This window comes from Saccostrea echinata, unplaced genomic scaffold (assembly GCF_033153115.1).
Source record: "Saccostrea echinata isolate AGI-Se365-2 ecotype Australia unplaced genomic scaffold, CSIRO_AGI_Sech_v1 ptg000002l, whole genome shotgun sequence".
Lineage (NCBI taxonomy): Eukaryota > Metazoa > Mollusca > Bivalvia > Ostreida > Ostreidae > Saccostrea > Saccostrea echinata.
Window position 1 is genome coordinate 11,497,547 of NW_026889751.1, and position 20,823 is coordinate 11,518,369.

Consider the following 20,823-nt stretch of genomic DNA (forward strand, 5'->3'; position numbering starts at 1 on the left):
AAGACTGGCAAAGAGAATTTTTTGGGGGGAAATAGAAGCAAATAATATCAACAATAACTATATAAAATAAATATATAAAAAACAATGGAATTCTATACTGTGGGTGGTTTTGGTGTAAAAATAAAACATGCTTGTAACAATGGTTAAGTTAAATGACTAGCTCAACACTAAGATTTCCTTTGGTCGGATTGCTTATCAATAAATAGAGACCCATAGGCCACAACACTCACCCCACTTATTATGTTTTAATTATTTCTACTTAGGAGTAAAAATACCGTTACACAGTATTCAGGATTTAATCTGCATGTCACTTTGACCATTCTAATTCCTATGGATTTTTTTTTCTCCTTTCATTATACTATATGCCTTTTGAATCTCTGAATAATACTGTTGCCTCAATTTTTGTCAAGATAACAATGATTTACTGTAAGCAATTTTTTCATCCAAAGTACTTGTGAATATTTCCTTTTAAGTAGACATATTGTACTATATTGCTCACAACAACATGAATTTTCCTAATCTTATTTGCATTTACCTCCAGACAATCTACTTTGATTATATGTTCTTTCGAACACACCAAATTTTTCTTCATTAACACATGAATTTGGTTGGAAGTGGTTCAATTTGTAATGAAGAAGAAATCCATAAACAGGTATGCAACTAACAGAGGACAAACAAAATCTTAATCAGAAAAACTGATTGAATCTTCAGCTGAGATGAGCCAAAAGTTGGACCCTTTATCCTCATTCATGCAAATTAATCATGACTACATATTTGTCATGGATCATTAAAAAAAACAAAAAAATGTATTTTGTCAACATTCCCCATAATTATTAACTTAAATAATTTTAGCCTCAGAGTGAGTTGTACATATAAGATTTATGATATATCAAATTGCATGATCATGTTTCAAAAAATAAATGGTTCAGTTATTGCAATAGGAACAATACTAAAACAAAATAATCTCTAATGACAAAAATTAAAGTCTCTCAAAATACTGTACACAAAATTTAAAATAGGTAACTAAAGATGAAAACAGTATGTGTCATGGTGTATGGAGCAATGCTCATTTATAACAAGTTGATAATGAATAACTGATGAAAACAATTTAAAGAATTATTCATTCTTCAAGAAATGAAAAAATCTTATAAGGAAATATAAATTGGTTTTGTCAGAGCTATTCTGATTCCGACAATGGTTTGTCATGCCTGTATTAAAATGCTATTTGTATTTCAATAAATCAAGGCTTTGTTACATATTTGCAAGTAAATAAAATTTATCACAAGAAAATGTTAAAATTTTCAAAACTTCAACATAAAATTGCTATTTTTCTGCCCTTCCTTTGAAATCACATAAACATTATAAAACATCACATATTTCATAATGATAATTCACAGATTTCTGTTTGCAGAATACAAACATTAAATAAATATGCACACAATTCAAATTGTTGAAAACCTTTTGTCGAATTTTTCACATTTGCAAAATATTTGCTCTTTTGGCCTCAAATTCTAGGTATAGATTTAAACCAGTCCAATTCAACAAAGTTATACAAAAAAAAAAAAAAAAAAAAAAAAAAAAAAAAAAAGAGAGAGATCCTTTAAACTTCCACTGGGCAAATGATAATATTCAGGGCCAGCAGGACACTTAGTACCTCAAACACTACATATAGGATCAGCATGGATAAACCAAGGATCTTGTTCATTCTCCATTTACTGGCAGCTATTGAGATGATGACGGTGATTAACATGACGAAAAGGAGAACAATGGAACACACCATTCCCGTACTGTCCACATTGATTGGCTCTTGGAAGGCTGCCGCATAGAGTAACCAAGGAATTGGGAGGCTGTAAAATTATATAAAGCCATTAAAAAATTTCAATTTTAAATTTTGAATTTAAAAATTTCTTCTTTTCCTTTTAATGCTAATGATTTTTCCAAAAGAAATCTAATTTACAATTAAAGCATACCTTGTGGGATGAAAAGTAACAGAAATGACCAGTAATCTTGACAATTTTATTAAAGAATAATAAACCCTGTGAGAGTTACCTCTCTTTTCAGAGGATCAGTGAACCTTTAGATTTGGACTATAAGATGACTTAAATAGGAGCTTTAGTCACAAACTTTTATCTATGATATATGAGATAATATTACCCCACTGTGATGTCAAAGATATTGCTTCCAACAGAACTTGAGACAGCCATGTCTCCAAAGCCTTTCTTGGCCACAATCACACTTGTAATTAAGTCTGGGATACTAGTTCCTGCTGCAAGGATTGTAAGCCCCATCACCTGAAAAAAAAAGTTATCATCAATTTCGATCTTGGTTCTTAGCACATGATATCTTCGTGTACTACCATATATAATATACCCAGAATATCTTACATAAAAAATCTGATTATCTAAGAAAGAGCATGATCCAATTACCAGAATATCAAGTGTAAAGGAGCATTTTCTTAGTATACTAGTATGTTTATTTACCACATCACTTAATCCAATTGTCTTTCCCACAGTGTTGGTCCACCAATTCATCAGATAGGAGAAGATGGCAATCCACACAATGCTCCCGAAAAAAGTACACCAATACCATTTCTTCTTTTCCTAAACATTGATAATTCATAATTTACAGTGAATAATGGTCAAATATTACAAAGAATTTCAAACACTTTCAAAAGGTTGACAAAATAATATTAAGTTGATAACAAGTGATTATTCCTTTTTTGTGTGACTTAAAAGAAACCATTTTTCCATTTTTAAAATGAAAGCTGTCTTAAATTAATTTAATCCCTGATATAATGTGACAGGATTTTGAAGAAGTAAACTAAATATGCAAGCTTGATTAGCATATCAAGGCTACCTCATTAAAAGCATCTTTGAAATGTACTGCTTTCGGATCCCAAGCGTAATTAAAGGGATTGGTATAAGATCCTTACATTTAAAGGATTGACAGAATCATTGAGTCAATTTTGGGGTTTTATAAGGTCAATAACTTATAAATATTGATTAATGAATAATCAAAAACATTACGATGTGATGAGGTATTTTTTGATACATGCTGCTGACTGCTGTATAACAAATAGGATGATAAAGTCACATCGATATCCGAGGACAATTAACCAGAACAGAAAATTACAACATAACATTACTTATGTGCACTTAAGCTAAAAATCAATCGATTGCTGAATCTGTATATCTGTTCTGTCACTGGTGGTCAGTTGACACTGGACAAACTCACTTATCGCTATGTATTGATCAGGCATCTGTTACAATTCTGAGCCAATAAAATCCAATTACATCAGCTATTACCAGACATAATTTCAAATCAGTGACCTGTGTTCATACAATAGCGATACTACAATCTACATGATTTCTCTATGGTTTTGTTACTGTAGATTCATCTGTTTTATCTAATCTAACCTTTAATGTTGTCTAATCTAACAAGAATTGAGATTCCATAATGTAAAAATTTGTAGCTGTAATACCTCTCTCCGAACATCTGGCAGTGTAATCCAGAGGGGGAACACTAGAGGGGCCAGGAGGATATAAGATATCCTACTCCTCCAGCCCTTTGGCCAGCTTAAATCTAAAGGTTCCTCCTCTTCTTCCAGTGTCTGAAATTAAAACAAGCAAATTCAGAAAATTGTGATCTCCTGCTTTTAGGGTTTTATTTTTTTTTGCAAAAGCAGCAGAAAATTAGAGAGAACAGATCAAGCATGTCTGACCGAGTTTTATTCATAAGGCTTGACCAATAGAAAAAACTTTTCATTTCCACGGGTCACATAAAAAATATTCTGGTTTAATCTCAGCAGTTGATTTTTTGGTACATAATTCTCATTTTGGTTTATATATACCAGTATAATTAATGATATCTTTCAGGTAAATTCTCCATTTGCATTTAGGAAAGGTAAAAATATCCTGAAAATTTGTCAAAATTTCTCATTTTATGAAGAAATTTATTGTAATTTATTTGTTATTATAAATATAAATTTGAATGTGATATTCCTAATGAATCTAAACTTCACTTTCTCAATCCCTTTGGAGAAATACCAGTAAAACATATTTACCTAAAGTCTGTACATCAATCCATTTTTCAATCTTTTTTTCTAATTACTGCTTAATGCATTGTGAACATATATTCTTATTGTTATGAACTAACATTTTTTTTTATCCAAATACACTCTACACCTTTCCTTTCTGAGTTCCGTAAATTCACAAAGCATGCAATATGCAAAAAAAAAAAAACAAAGAAAAACATGGAAAATCTCTCTGTTGAAAAATGAAGAAACTACTCTTAAACGAAGGAAAGTTGATCTACAGTAATTCAATCAGTATAACCCCCACAGCTCCTTACTTGTATATCTGCCGTAGCTCTGTCCTCTGAGCCTGAGGCCGTGTCTGAGCTTTGTTTAGCGACGCCATCGACGGTCAGCAGAACCCCGTCTTCAGCCCGATTGTTCTGATCTATGGCTCGGCCATTTGCCACTGGCTGACCCGGGTCCTTGCCATTGGCCTGTATGGTGTTATTGTCCTTGTCTACGTGGACACCATTTGGGTCATCTGTGTGGGTCGTTCCTATGATGACCTTTAATGTTGCTATGGCATGTAGGTGCATTGCCTTGTTATGAGGTTTACCTGAAAGTATGTAAGTTTATTACAATACATACTGTTATACTGATAAATAGCAGTACAGACTTTTGTGGATTGTCTGGTAATTCAAGTACAGACTATTACTGTACAATCACATACTGTAGAAACACAAATTTTTGTGGGGATAAAATTTCGTTGATTCGTCATCTAAAAAGGTTTCATGGGCATAAAATTTTCCCTGTTTCAAAAGTAACCCTATTCAATATATAGTCATATGAAAATTTTGTGTAGGATTTATTTTCGGTGATAATTGTTAACAACGAAATAAACAAAATTCAAACCCCCATGAATATTTCTGCTTTTACAGTATTTTCATGGGGTCAAATTTTCGTGGTTTGAGGAAAATGTATTGGTTTTGGGGATTTGATTTCATGGATGAAGAAGTGCTTATCTGTTATTTATTTGAAATTTTACATTTCATGGAGGACATGAATTCGTAGGTCTCTTCAAACCATAAAAACAACGAAAATTAAACCCCCACGATAATGAGTGATTTAACAGTATATGATTGAAACAAATACCAACAGGAGCTTGGCTCCAAATGCACTAACTAACAATTATGCTTAATTGTTGACGATGAAGATTGTTCTAATTTCTGAGTCACTAATTTATGCATTTTTACAGTCTTTGTTCATTTATGTTTATCACAAAATAAGTTGGATTATCAAAAACTTACTTTTAGCCTAAAATAGTAATTTTAAAGAATATACTGGTGTAAAAATCTATCACACTAATGCAACAGATTAAAACATAATTTCCAATACTGCTTACATGTCTGAAAAAAAAAACATGTTGAAAATACTCACCTTGTAAAAAATTATGTTGAAAATACTTATCTTGTACAAAAAATTAACAAAAAGGCTTTGTAAAAATTCACTAATTATAAAAACTTAGTTGCTAATAAACAAAAATGTTCTGTGTATAAACTAATCACACAGTCTACAGGTAACCAAATTTATTAATGGACTTGAGGGCTGAGAATGTAACTATGTTGATGTTGACCAGATAGGTGTCAGCCCTTTATCAGGTTTCTCGATTTACTAAGGTGACATTCATTTTTGTCTGTCATTGTCCAAAAACTTTTGAACATTTTCTGCTTTACTTTCTTGATTAATACATATATTCTGAACCAGCTCCAATCAATCTTAGTGTCTAATGTGTGGAAAAAGGACAAAAAAAGATATCCCAATATATTATGGCAACATCAACAAACAAATATATTCTAAGTCCTCAGGCTCCTTAGAAGTGAAGGTAGAATTGTTATCTTTTTATTTGTTTTTATTTGCATTGTATCACTGATATTGTTGCGTGAAAAATCATCCTTTTCAAAATGGGCTCCATCCCCGCAGTCACAGTCAATATTCATAACTTCAGAGTATGATTGAGCAGATTTCTATAACAACAGTGTATTCCACACGATGTCATAGATTTTTCTTCCAGTTCTTATGGTATCATTATCCTGGCTTTAGAACTAACTAAATCAACATTAATGAACAATCAATAATTCTCCTATATATTAATTTATTCTTACTGTCTTTATGCATTGGATCTATATGATGAATTATAAGCTCCAATATTCCTGGCCGGAAGTGGTTTCCTCCGGAATGTAAGATTGGCACACTTAAAACTCGTTCTGGTTTCTGAAATATATATATGATACTGTGATTACAAATGTAAACAACACTGTGATTACAAATATACATGATACTGTAATTACATATATGCACGATACTATAATTACATATATACACGATATTGTTATAACATATATACACGATACTGTGATTACAAATTTACACGATATACTGTGATTACAAATACAGTGTATACATGATACTGTGATTACAAATATACATGATACTGTATAAGTAAATATATTTTGAAAATGATTAAAATTAATGATATTGAAATGAATCTATTTAATTTTGGATGATACCAACACAAATTTTGCTCTATCAAAGTCTTATAAGAAGAAAGTGTAATTTTGAAACTAAAACCATTGTAATATGAAACTTAATACACTAGGATATAAAGATGGCAATTAATTCACATCATGAAAACAACATAGCCATCATAAACCACAGGATATAGACTATCACTGAAATGATAACTGCATACAAAGAAAATGAATCCAATGGAAAAAAAAAATGCAATTTTATCCACCTGTAGGAAGAAAAGGCAAATAAGTAATTGTTATAATTATCAAGGACAATTTTATTGACAGGAAATAAACATGAATGCGTGAGCCTATTGCAATCAATCTAATGTCTACTAATCTAAACACTGTATAGAAATGGAATTAGACAATCCTGTGGCTTTACTATAGCCCTCCGTAAAACATACCTGATATTTCAAACCGAAAATTTCATTGAATCATGCTCATGCAAGGACATATATATATAGACTATTTTATTTGTATAGATTTATTTCATATGATATGTGTAAAATGCATAAGTAAAATTATGTTCTAGCTAACATGATATTTGATGTGAAAATGTAATAACCATGTAATCTGTAATTTTACACTCCACAAATGTACATAAACCACAATAAACAGTACAAATACCAAGTTTACAAAAACAAAGAAAAATGTAGAACAAGATATTCTCCATCAATGCAGCAAGAGAATCACGTTTAACACATTGAATTAACTTTTCTTATAAAAATGCAATATGTTATTAGTTATATAAATGTATAAAGACTATATACAGTTTTTTTTCCATCAGTCACACAATAGCAGTATAAAATCAAAGAAGTTCATGTTGTAGTGCTATATGAAATTTGATTCACTCCACATAATGGCCTTATGTCCATTTTTATGAAGCTAAGAGAGGCTCCTTAACAAGACAGATACAAAATCAAGTTCCAATTTAACAACTCACATTGGTCAATCATCATTTAGTCATCACTATGGTTTCAAGTAAAAATACCTATCTTATACAAATATATATATATATATATATATATATATATATATATATATATATATATATATATACACACACAGTAAAACTCGTTTAATACGAACACGGATATAGCGAATTCACGGATAGAGCGAAGTTTTTTGAATCCCCAGCGAAATTCTTAACAAATCCTTAGAAAATATTACGGTTATAATGAACTGCGATATAAGGAATTTATGGATATAGCAAACTGATTTTCTGTCCCGTAGTGGTTAAAAACAACAAAAATTACATCTTTTAAAATGAATTCTCAATATCTTAAACTTAAAAATATTAAACTGACATAAATTTTTTTAATTAATATTTCGATTTAAAATTCCATTCCTTCGAAATTTATATTTAATACCCAAAGGAAAATTTTGTACTTAATACCTCCCATAAACGAAGGATATGATGTATATTGCGAATTCGTTATAAATGCTTTAACATATTTGTTATATGGATAAAACGAATTATGGATATAAAGAAGTTATAAATACACAGTTCCCCAGGACTTCGCTATAACCGAGTTTTACTGTGTATATATATATATATATATATACAATTAATTAATTAATTGTTCGATAAAATCAAAAGGATTGGAAACAAGTTCTAAAATAACTTACTAGTTCCTCTCTTTAGAGGATTATTAATTAATATATGTAAGGGATGGCAATCAAATACACAATTGCTAATTGCCAAAATGTTCCAACTGATTAATTGGCTAGTCATATCAAACTAATTTAATTTGATAGATAACTGCAAAATAGACACAGTGATGATATGACAATTCACAGTGCTCAATGAGGATTTATAATTGATATTTTTAAAGAATTACAGGACACTCGGGGTAAGGACATTAGTGTTTTAACCATAATTAACACGTCATAAACTGACCAATTACCCCACAATTTTCATCCGGAGAGCTATAATTTCCTCCAAATCAGCTTAGATAGGTAAGTGAAAACAGTAAATTATCAACATTCATGCAGAGATTTTTTTTTTAACAAGAGGCCCATGGGCCACAAAGCTCACCTGAGTAACGTTGGCCATGTTGTTTTTCACCTTATTCCCCCCTTGTAGTACTTATTATGGCCCCACCCTACCCCCAGGGGTCATTATTTGAACAATTTAGAACCTACACTACCCCAGGATGCTTCCACTTAAGTTTCAGCTTTTCTGGCACAGTGGTTCTTGAGAAGATTTTTAAAGATTTTTTCTACATATTTCAATGTAAAACCTGGATTCCCTATTGTGGACCCTCTCTACCCCAGGGGTCATGATTTTAACAATTTAGAATCTACACTAAATGTACCCCAGGATGCTTCTACATAAGTTTCAGTTTTCTAGCCCAGTGGTTCTTGAGAAGAAGATTTTTTAATGACCCCACCCTATTTTTGTCTTTTCTTGATTATCTCCCCTTGGAAGGGGGCTTGGTCCTTCATTTTAACAATTTAAACTCCACTTCACCCAAGGATGCTTTGTACCAAGTTTGGTTAAAATTAGCTAAGTGGTTGTTGAGAAGAAGTTGAAAATGTGAAAGGTTAAAGATGGATGGACGGACGGACAATGGGTGATCAGAAAAGCTCACTTGAGCTTTCAGCTCAGGTGAGCTAAAAATGAATTTTAAGAAAATTGCATTCCCATCTATAAATACATTTTATTTTTTGACCAGTATATGTATACATTGTATATATATATATATAGAGAGAGAGAGAGAGAGAGAGAGAGAGAGCATCCCCTGTTGACCAGTCCCAGTAAATGGAAAAATCTGTAGACAATTCAATGTGAAAATAATGGCCTAGCAATTTATGTGAAGAAGTCATATACAGTACAACTTGTTTAATACGAACACACATTAAGCGAAATTACAGATAATTATTGGCCATGTTTTTTTTTATCCCCAGCTAAATTCTTAACAATTCTTTGTAAAATTTTTGGGTAGTAAAAAATTTAGATGTAACAAATTTACAGATATAATGAACTGGCGACCATTTCACTAACAGGTTGTAGCTTGTAAACGTAGACCTAAACTTGAACTCGTTGTGTACAGATAAGAGCATACAGTCTAAAGAAAATAGCAAGTAAGGCAATTCTTCTTTGAGAAGTTGATGAAGCAGAGAAAAAATCGAAATAATACATAAATTAATATGAATAATTTATTTCTGAAAAATACTTTGACAAACCTGCATTGAAAATGCTTTTAAAAAGGATCGGCAATAGTTAAAAAAAAAATAAACATACTGGATTTCATTATTATTAGTTTTTGAACAGAAATGTGATGCGAGGACCATCAATAGACTCGGAAGTAAACTTTGTTTTCAAATGTTTGTTACACCAGTGTGTCATAAATTTGCAATATTAACTTGAAGTAAAATGGAACATTATACACCATCATAAACTATACTTGTTAATTATACGACGTAAAATGCAAAAAAGAATTTAGATAATTGAAACGTATAATTTGATCCCAGTTATAAAGGAACTTATAAGAAAATATTACCTTGGGGACTATAGTATAAATTTACTTTTTTTTAATTTTTAGTGAACTATTTTCCATTGCTATATTGTCCTTTTATTTCTTTTTGAAGACTAAGAAAAATGATGAAACATTTTTTTTTTAACTTCATAATGATATTTCTTTTATTCTCTCTTTCTCCAAATTTGAGGTGTATTTGGAGAGATAGTGAGAGAGAAGAAGAGTTTCAAAAAGTTAGTCGTAACTTGCTAATCGTTTTGTAAAATGCTCATATACTTTCTTGTTAGATAATCGTAAACATAATCGTACATTTACGATTTGTTAGAGAAACGTTAGCCTGATTTTGTGTTCCATTGAGGTTAAAAAATGATGTAATTTCCATCTTTTATAGTGAATTCTTAGGATCTAAAAATTTAAAAAATTTAAACTGACATTATTTTTCGTAAGTATTGAAATGAAATTCATTTCATCTGTAAACTTACGTACCTTAAAATGTAATTTTTCTTGGTTGTATTTTTAAATACTTCCCTAAACATATTTGGTAGTCATACTTAGTGGAAAACATATTTATTGTGAATTCCCTATATATATTATCATGATTATAATAAATTATATGGATATAGCGAATTAAGGATACAGCGAAGCAATTTCATGGGTCCCCAGGACTTCACTATAACGGGTTTTACTGCATTATATTTAAGAAATACTAGGTATCATTTTTAAACATCAATACGGGTTGGTCACATGATCAAAGTCCATGCAGGTCTTTCATACTTTGATCAAAGACCAAACAGTAAATTTGATCACATACCAACTCGAATTTATATCCTGATAGATGTTTTAAAATGATACCTTATAACTTATATTTACATTTGAGACTTCTTTATAATATATATTTGCCTGAGGAAAATCTTTAATGCATGAAATGTTTTATTTCTCAAAACTCAATGGCACAAGTCAAACTTTCGCCTGAGTTCTGTGTGTGGAGAGGCAGAGGACTACAGGTAGTTTGCGGCACAAATTTGATCCATTGAATGCACGTCAAACCTTTATGATGTCACTGAGAAACTGTGTGGAATATCTATGATGTGAGGAACCTGTGTTTATAAATACAGATATAGATGCGTGCTGTTTAAATAGTGTTATATAAAAGAAAACATTTGCAAATATATATATATCCATTAAGATGATGAAATCAACCAAGGACACAGGAAGCATGACATTCCCTATGAATTACAATACCCAAAGTCAATACCGATTATCATAATATTTAATCGTCCTTTCTATTGTAATCAAGAAAAAAGAATTTCAAATCAATAAGATCCTTTGCTTAAAGAAATCCTACAAAGAGTGATAAGGCAGTTGATTAAATAAAAGCTATAAAACACTAGATGAAAGGTGTATCAACACAGAAAAGTGATTAAGATTTTTTCCTATGCAACTTGCCGATAAAAGGATTATGACAACTATTGTGTAAAGCGAGGAAAAAAATCCAATTTTTCTCAATCTTTCAGAAAAATACCTTCCAGAATATGAAAGTGATGAAAAAAGGAAGTATTAGTAATATGGAGTATCTTAGTTAATATTTGGGATTTAATCATGCTAATCTCTAGACTTTAGCTAGATCATATACTTCAAGCCAATATATTTTCAGCCCTATTTTATAGTCATTTTCAGAAAACACAATTATTCACAATTCACTCATAGTCTGAATTGTATTATTTAATTATATGTGTGTTTCATTATCAATATCTTAAAAAATAACATCACTGAACACACCCTATAGAGTCATATAGCTGCTTTTCACCGGGCCTATAAATTTACAATGAAGTGTCAATAATTTAATACTAGTAGAGCATTGATAGAGCATTTTATAATTCCCTGATACACAGTAAAATGTAATCAAATTAAATGAAAAGGACACCAATGCCACTCTTCAGTTTAAGCTTACATTAAAAGTTTAATGAACAGAGAACAGGTATGGATTTTTTTTTCCTAGTGGAAGCTTGGGTTTGATAAAGTTTGAAATTAGAGATCAATATGATGTATTTAGGAGTGAGCCCAAAAAAATCAATGCCAAAACAGACATAGCAGAAACTCCACTAAAAACAAAACTAATGTAACCATACATACATACATAGAAACCATTATGACAATTTAAACCATTTACAATTAAACCCCACTCATATTTTCCAAAAACGACCAACAGCCAAAGGTCTCTGAGGCAAAAATAGGATTCTTCGGGCAACAGTCAGCTGTTCATCGGCCATTGTCTTGCCCGATTTTGACCTCTTTTTTAGTTGGCCGACCGATTTTGTGTATTTCAGCCATGTTATAATTTTTTCTGCGTCAGTGGCCGATTCCTTCAATAGAAGCAGTCATTGAATAGTCTGTTAACCAACCTTCAATCATCGTCCGACCATCAGCAGACAGTTACAGCCAAAGTTAACATTTTTGAAAAGTACAGGTCAATCTTTTATCTTAAGGTCATGAGGCCAAAAAAATGATAGTACTTGCACAAAGTTGTCAAGAATGTACAAGTAAAATATGAAAGCCCTAGCTATCTTCTCTTATTCAAAAGTTATTTCTAATATTGAAATTAATTGAAAAGTAGGTTAATATTTAACTTCAAGGTCAAGGTCATGCCTACACATTCTCTTTCTCTGTTACAATTAAAACCAATACATGCTTAGCCTGTTGTTTAAACTCTAATTTATGATTGTGTAGCGGGTATTCCCGGCAATGATGGAAAACACACTTGTAGCTTTTTAAATTTTACATTTTATTATGGTGACATGTCTAGTTGATGATAAATGGATAATGGAAAATGGACTAATGGAATATATGGAATAATGGAAAATGGATATGTCCTGCAATATACAAATTGCGTCATAAAAATATGTACAAACAATATATCAATTATCTAATATTCTGATCATAAAAATATAACAAATTATCTGTCTTCCCTTTAACAATTATTTATCATATTTATCAATTTCACTCGATATGATAAAATAGAGAAATTCTATATAAGGGAGTTAACTCTTACAACATAATTACTCTTAACAGTCTTGTGAAGAGTTATCTTTCTTTTATGTTTCTGTACAAATCATAAAAAATATATATACAGATAGACATACCAATTTATGGAATTGAACTTTCTCCAAAGCAATAATTTAATTCTTTACTTATGGTGTTACCTATGTACAATAAATAAAATAATCAGGATTTGTTCTTTACAAATACCTTTCTCATAATCAATAGATATTCAAATTAGTTTGACTATCAAAATATTCACATCAAAATATTTCTAGGTATATATACAAATTAATTAATGAGAAAACTCCATCAGATTTATCTACATCTGATTATACAGACAGATAATTCAATATGTTAACATTTAAAAGTGAAATATTATGTTTTCCACCTATTTCACATAAATTATGGAAAACATATCTTAAGGCATAAAAAGATAAAAACTTACATTTTCAGGAACTGTCTTAGGTCTTTGAATAAAGTAAGTTAGCAGCAATATAACTATGTCTTCTCCATTCTAAATCTTGAGCTAATTCTGAATAAAACTCAGTACCCCACAAAGACTAAACTTTCAACCAATGAAATCTAACCATTTCAAAATCTGACCAATAGATGTGTGTGTGGTCATGTAAAAGTATATGTACAGGTGTGGATCCAAAAGGGGTGTATAACTATGTCACTAAATACCCATGTTAGTAAAGAATGAACAGAATGAAACTTTAATAGAAAACTTATCATTTATGCATTTATAACATATTTAATAGTTTATTTAATTTATTTAATTTATATCTAATATTTATTTTATTTCATTTAAAATCATTTCAACTTTTATAATTCTTAATAAAAGTACCTCTACTACAATTGCACTGATTAGTCATAGAAAATAGGACCAAGGATTAAACAAAACACTAGTTTGCATTTGTATCATCCAAAATTAAACATTATCATTAAATATATACTCATAATATGAAAATTTCATTCGATATGTTTTAACAATTAGACATATTTACAGTTAAGTTTACTCACCTCAACCATTTGACTAGAACTTCCCACTTTGGTTTTCGTCTTGGGCAACTTGGATTTTACCCATCTCTCTATCCTATGGTTAAATTTCATAAAAACAACATAACAAATGTATAGAAAAAACAAAACCAGTGCCTCGTACCAGTAAATTTTTTTGTCAGTAATAAAAAATACTATTAACAACAGCAGGTCAATGCTGTAAAATGTCACATCTCTGAATAAGGGCCACCATGTTAGAGCAAGAACGTCCTTGCTGACCAAAGCACACATTCCGATGACGAATAAAATATTAAATACAGCAGATCCCACAATAGTCCCTACCCCCACATTACTTTTTGCTAAAAACACTCCGATTAGACTTGTGAAGAACTCGGGGGCACTGCCTCCGGCAGCCATGAAGGTGGCGCCAGCCACATCTTCTGAAATCCCGAATCTCTTGATAATTACTCCTAATGAGGGCACAAAGAATTCATCACAGACAATAGCCAATGCTATAAACATGTAGATCATCCCTAGCACATGTAAAATCACAGCTCCATGCTTTAGCTGCTCTTCCGTGAAGGCATCGTCAGGGTAAAGGGCCTCCTCTGAAGAGCTACTAGTCGTATTAGTGGACAGTAGCCTTCTGTGTCCAGAAATAGAAAGTTCTATCCCTTCCACAAGATAATTATTTGTGTGAGCTATATTAAAGATGGCTTCTCTGTTGAACACCAATAAGCTGCCTAAATAGCAGCTGAGAAGTCCCGACGCTAAAACGCATAGCCGGAGCTTGCGGGTCCGTCTTTTCATAATAATGTCCAAATTCATTTTGTTTCTGTAATGGAATGCTTTCTCTAGAAAATCACATCTTTATTGTTCTTCATCTGAAAAATAAACGTATCATTGTTTAAAAGAAACTTATTTCGATATGCTTTAATTAGGTAATTTAAATGTAGTAGTGTTCATCAAGCTAGTAACTAAACCACTCAAGTAGTACAGTAAAACAAACTTAAAACAAACATGCTTATAATGAATTGATGCTTATAGTGAAGTGGTTTTCATTCCTCCTGGCTTTAAATCATATTCTGAACTCAGCAGATATAACAAACTTCATTATTAACGAAGCAAAATCGTCTATCCCTGGCTCTTCTTTATAGGCACGTTTTACTGTATATAATTAATGTATGTTTACTATTCTTACTTAACCCAATTCCAGCAATCAGGCCCAAGCTTTTCCCTTTATCATCACAATAATATTTCTGCATATTCTCTTGATAAACACATTTTATAAAAAAAAAAATTAATAAGGGATTCACAATTAAAATAAATTAACATTCTTTCCCTAAAGGTACGCAGATTAATGGAATTCAAAATGGGTAAATGATAAACCCTGTGAAGCAATTACTTCAGTCTGCAGGAGTTCCAAGTAAATATTTTTAATTAATGAGAAAAACTGATATAAATAATGCTCAGTCCCTCCTGATTTTACAAAATAAGGTTGATTGATTTAAATTTAATACAGTACAACTTGGATATCTCAAAACTGGTATGAATGATTTCTCCTTACTGGGAAAATTTTTTTTGTCATTAAAATTTTACACAGATAAAACTTTGTAATTCAAAAAAGGCAAAATATACATTCTACCTTTAGTAAAAGCTGTTGAGGTAAGAATTAAGAATTTGAAATAGGAAAATATGTACTACTTTACAACATAGAGATTTTCTGTAATTGTCAGAATTGTTAGACATCGAACTTTAAATTTCTATTGAAATTGAACTGGTGTGTCTAATTAAGCATCTAAGAAGAAGCTGATTAGGTTTAATCAGTTACTGCTAGACAATAGGTTTATTTGAGTGTCTACAGTAAATTGACATTAAACAGCTGTCTGGTGAGAACCTACAATGACATTATGAAAAGTAAACCAACACTCCATTGCCATTACTTTCACCATTTTTGTCATCAATCCCCTAAATTCTATAACTGGAATAGAATTGGAGAGTTCATGTTCATGAAACAAATTTTATTCATGAACATTCATGAATTTTGTGTCTTCCTACAACTTGTTAAAGTTGGCTGTATCTGAAATAAGGTTAACTGGTTCACAGATCATTATTCAAGCTCTTCTATAACTTGCTGTAATTAATCCACAAATCTGTGTAGCAAGGCATTGTGTTTTTGAACATACTTATCTAATTGTTATGTGGATGTTGTATATTTTTTAATAAAATGACATAATGAATAATAGAACAATTATAGGATTAATATATTAAAGGGTACATGTACTTAAAAGATTTATAACTGACAATTACTCCTGTTGTTAGTTAACACATTGGAGTTCTAATAGAAGCATTCATCTTAATTGCTTCTGTTTTTTATAATGAACATTTAAAGGTTGTAAAAGAGTGCATTCATCATATTCAGGCCTCCACTAAAACCGAGTATTGAACAAGACATGCAAATGAAACTCAACATCAATACAAATGCATACTGATACAATCAAGTGACAAAATTAACCAAGAATAACATCTGTTCACACAAGGCACCGACCTTGAAATATAACCTGCAGCAAGTACAAAAGGTGCTAAAATAATGGGAATGGCCTATGGCCTTACAATTCTGATTGGCTGATGGCCTGGTAAGTCTTACAAACTGTTGGCCTATATGTAATTCAGATTGGCCAATGCCCTGGTAAGTTAAGCAGGAAGATGACCTTGTCATTTGAATGGTCTTGTTCTTATTGGCCAATGGCCTGGTAAGTCTAGCAGGCCAATGGCCTGGTGAGTCTTGCTGGCTGATGGCCTTGTCATTCAGATTGGCCAATGCCCTATTAAGTTAAGCAGGAAGATGGCCTTGTTATTTGGATTGGCAGATGACCTTGTCATTCTTATTGGCCAGACCTGGTAAGCCTAGCAGGCCAATGGACTGGTAAGTCTACCAGGCAATGGCCTCATTAAACCAAGCAGGCTGATGACCTTGAGGATATGACGATGATGGTTAGAATATAGTCTAGGCTAAGGTCCTTGCCTATGTGCCTAAATTTCTTGTTAGGGAAAATAACACATGGTCTTGTGTTCAGTAACCTTCAGCATAATATGAGTAGCTCACCTTGATAAAAATCAAGGTGGTGGTTGGGATGCTAATTTTTATGAATGATGGAGGGTGTCTTCATCAGATTCATCAATCATGTGATGTAGAGATGATACTAATATGATTTATACTTTTATGTACCACAATAATTTTTAATTGTGTTAAATCAGTTAAAATCAATTTTGATTTCTTTCTATAGTGATATTTATCATGTTTTCCTCAAGGTCTTGAGGAAAACATGATAAATATCACTAAAGAAAGAAAACAAAATTGAAAAAAAATAATAAAAGGAAATCCAAAAAAATAATTAACAAAAAAAAAGAATTAAAAAATAAAATCAAAAGCTGAAAGTCTTCAAAGGTGACAAACATGAACTGATAAACAAACAATTACCTGCGAAGTGTATTAACACATTAACACACTTGATTTCTTAAAAACGATATACCTCGGTATCATGAACATTTATATTTTGAATACCATGGATATTTTAAAGTGAGTCGAAAGTCCCAACCACTTTTTATATGTGTCGGAACCTCAAATATAATGAAAAAATTTCAGCCTCATGGAGTTCAAGATAATGAGGTTTGACAGTACTAGGAGGAAGTCAAAGGTAACAAATCCAATGCTCTCTAGGTTTCTCTAGAGAAACTAAACACTGTTAAAGAATGAAGAAACATATATCAGTAAAAAGGAAAAACTTTGCTATAGGATTTCTAGAGAATCATAGTTAATTCTGACCAACTCATGAATTCTCTGTCGTACTCAACCAGTATCCTGTATCAAAATATAGTATCCAGGGCTTGGAATACCTGTATGTACTAATGGTACAGCCAATTAACACCTAGAAAGTAGATTACTTACAAAACTGATGTCATTGAAATGTTAATTAATGAACCTCTTTACACAGTTTTTGTACTGCTGAATGGATGAAATATGTCCAAATGAATTCATTATCAGTTTGCTACCTGCTTAAATAGATCACCACACTGAATAATTCACCAATTCCCTAGTCTCTCGACTTAAAGTGTTTCACTTGACAGATGTCAACAAACCTATGTACCCAGGACAATCAGTTCATCAGCTGTCAGTGCTAATTAATTGGACTCACTGTAGCAATATTAGGGTATTTGTGACGCTATGTGAAGTCAATATTGACAAGAAGTCTCTGGGCAACAAGGCAACAGATTATATGGGACATTTTTTTTTTTGTAGGATCCTTGATTAACAGAAGTAATCAAGGGCTAGCTAAGAATAGTTTGTGTATTTACCTTCAATAAAGTCCAAGTGGCAATATTTGTAAGTGTTATTTTATATGCCTGCCTACAATCAATGTCTTTGATACACGGCTATTCCAGTGATTGGCAGCTCTTAGATTTAACCAATACCTCCAATCAACATGCTTCATAGGTATATATATATATATATATATATATATAGATATAGATATAGATATATATATATATATATATATATATATATATATATTATAATAAAAATATGAAAAGAAAACACAAAGTTCTCCGTAAAGCTTTAGCATTTCATTAATCTTTTCAAGATTTACTATGAAAGTGCTGAAGCTTTATGGAGAATTTTTGTGTTTCCTTTTCATATTTTTAAAAAAATATTCTTTTCTGACCACTGAAACTTTATTGCAATTTTGGATATACTGACCATAGAATACACCTCTTACTTTACCAAATGTTTACCATGGTAGGTAAAAAGAGACTATAAGGGTTCACGAAAAAAAAAATCTGCTAAAATAATTGCTTCGGGTAAGGTTTTGGTCAATAATATCCCTACTGAAATAAAAAAAAAAAGATTGTACCCCAAAGATGTGTATGTAATTGAATATTCCCAAATAATATATTGGCATTTTATTCTACATTTTCCATAAAAGTTTTACATAGAAGTCTTTAATTTGTTTTGTCAACGAACTACGACTTCTGAGATGATTTTATTTTTAGCTGCTAACAGCATTTAGCAATATTATCACCTATTGTTCATCAAATTACTTTTACGAGACTACACACTTTGATGGAGTACATGTACGTGCAATCTATCTTGTATAGATTTTACTATGTTAATGAAAACCTTTACAAATTCTAGGTTAATTTGGCCAATATTGTTTCCTTGAACTCAATTAATACTATGGAAACAGAATTTCATTGACATTCAAATAATTTTATGAATATCAGAGGTACTTGTTTGGTTCAGATTTGCATTCATTAAAGGAAAAGATTTCAAGGAAAAAAATTTATTCAATCAGAAATCGAACAGATGAAAAAAGAAAAAAGTCATGTCTTTACATTCATTTTCTTGGAGAGAAAGTTATAATAACAAGTAATTTTCAAATTTTTTTAAGGAAAAAATTTTAAAATTAGTTTCAAAATCATTTTTTCACTTTCTGTGTGATATGTTTAGCAATTCAGACATTTTATTAGAACCAAAACCTTATCTGGCCTGTATCAGTACCAGGATTACAAAATTCTGAAGATATAAAGTTATTTTGTCCTTAGTAGCTTTGACATAAATAAAGAAATTTGGCTATTTTCCACAATGTTAACTAAAAGAATTCAAAATTAGAAGGAACCTGTTTTTAATATATTTGGCTAATATAAATACAAAAGAGAAAATTGACATTTTGAATAGAATAAGTTGAAAAATTGTTGATGGTTTATTTTTTAAAGAAAAAGTTTCGTGACAAATTTCAAAACTTCCCTTTTATATTCATTAAAGACTAAGAATTGGGAAGAGATGGAAGTTGATGCTGATTTTTAAATATGTCACTTACCAGTCATAAATACAAACTCCAAATCACATATAAAATTCCAAAAGAAAAGTTCACCTTTATATAAAACACCATCAAATACCATATGCACTTTCCCTGACTCTAATCAACTTAATTTGCTGACTGAAGCCCAAAAATCAAAGACAATCCATTAAATATGTATGAAGAACATGTACATTGTGTTTAGGTAAGAATTTGAGCTGATTATTCCCCCCAGAACTTCCATTTTAAAAGTAGTTTTGCCACCCTCACCTCTATAAATGTTTCCAGTTGACCATCCACTGCCTCTCTGCTTGTATTGATGTTGGATGCCAACTCTGTCACGTCACAATAATTATGGTTTTCTACCTGCATCAAAAATCAATAGCCACATATATGATTGTACATATCGACAATGGCTTCCTTTAAAGTGGCAGTAAAGCGAGGGATCCACAGTCATAACCGTTAGAGTTGGAGGGTTCAAAACGAAATCTTAAAGAAGGATATCATTTTTAAAAAAAATTATTTTTAACTGTTTTGTGTATTAGTTTATTCCAGATTCTCTGTGCAATTTCTTATCAAGAATTTGAAATACTTTCTTTTCATGTTATAAGTGTATCTGCTGTAAAAATGACTTTATGTGCACATAAGAGTTTTTCTCTCAGAAGATACTATATCCACCACCAATTACTACAACTATCAATAGAATCTTTTGATTTGCATAGTCATTGCTTTTTACTTTGGTGTCAGTATTATGTTTATATTTGATGTTTAAAATGAAATAACTGTTGAACATTGAAGCCAATTAAGGCCTAGGTATATCCATGCTTTTATTCTTTTTATCAAGCAACTCACAGAGAACA

General features: G+C 31.1%; 1 protein-coding gene across 1 annotated transcript; it reads right to left on the reverse strand.

Annotated features, from left to right (window-relative positions):
• Nucleotides 1–1,600: 1,600 nt before the first annotated feature.
• LOC133200481 (sodium/potassium/calcium exchanger 2-like) lies at nt 1,601–20,325 on the reverse strand. The gene is made up of 8 exons (XM_061336274.1): nt 20,234–20,325; nt 14,130–14,989; nt 6,178–6,286; nt 4,351–4,631; nt 3,482–3,610; nt 2,481–2,600; nt 2,155–2,291; nt 1,601–1,847 (listed from the first exon to the last, which is right to left on the reverse strand). Exons 2-8 carry the CDS (start codon nt 14,931–14,933, stop codon nt 1,601–1,603), a joined length of 1,827 nt encoding a protein of 608 aa, XP_061192258.1. The 5' UTR covers nt 14,934–14,989; nt 20,234–20,325.
• Nucleotides 20,326–20,823: the final 498 nt, after the last annotated feature.

What these genes read in the sequence shown, in the direction of transcription:
- LOC133200481 (XM_061336274.1), bottom strand. Translation starts at nt 14,933, where the DNA reads ATGAATTTGGACATTATTATGAAAAGACGGACCCGCAAGCTCCGGCTA. An exon ending in GTTCTAGTCAAATGGTTGAG is followed by an intron (nt 6,287 to 14,129) that starts GTGAGTAAACTT and finishes TATATATTTCAG; the next exon opens with AAACCAGAACGAGTTTTAAG. An exon ending in AGATCCAATGCATAAAGACA is followed by an intron (nt 4,632 to 6,177) that starts GTAAGAATAAAT and finishes ACATACTTTCAG; the next exon opens with GTAAACCTCATAACAAGGCA.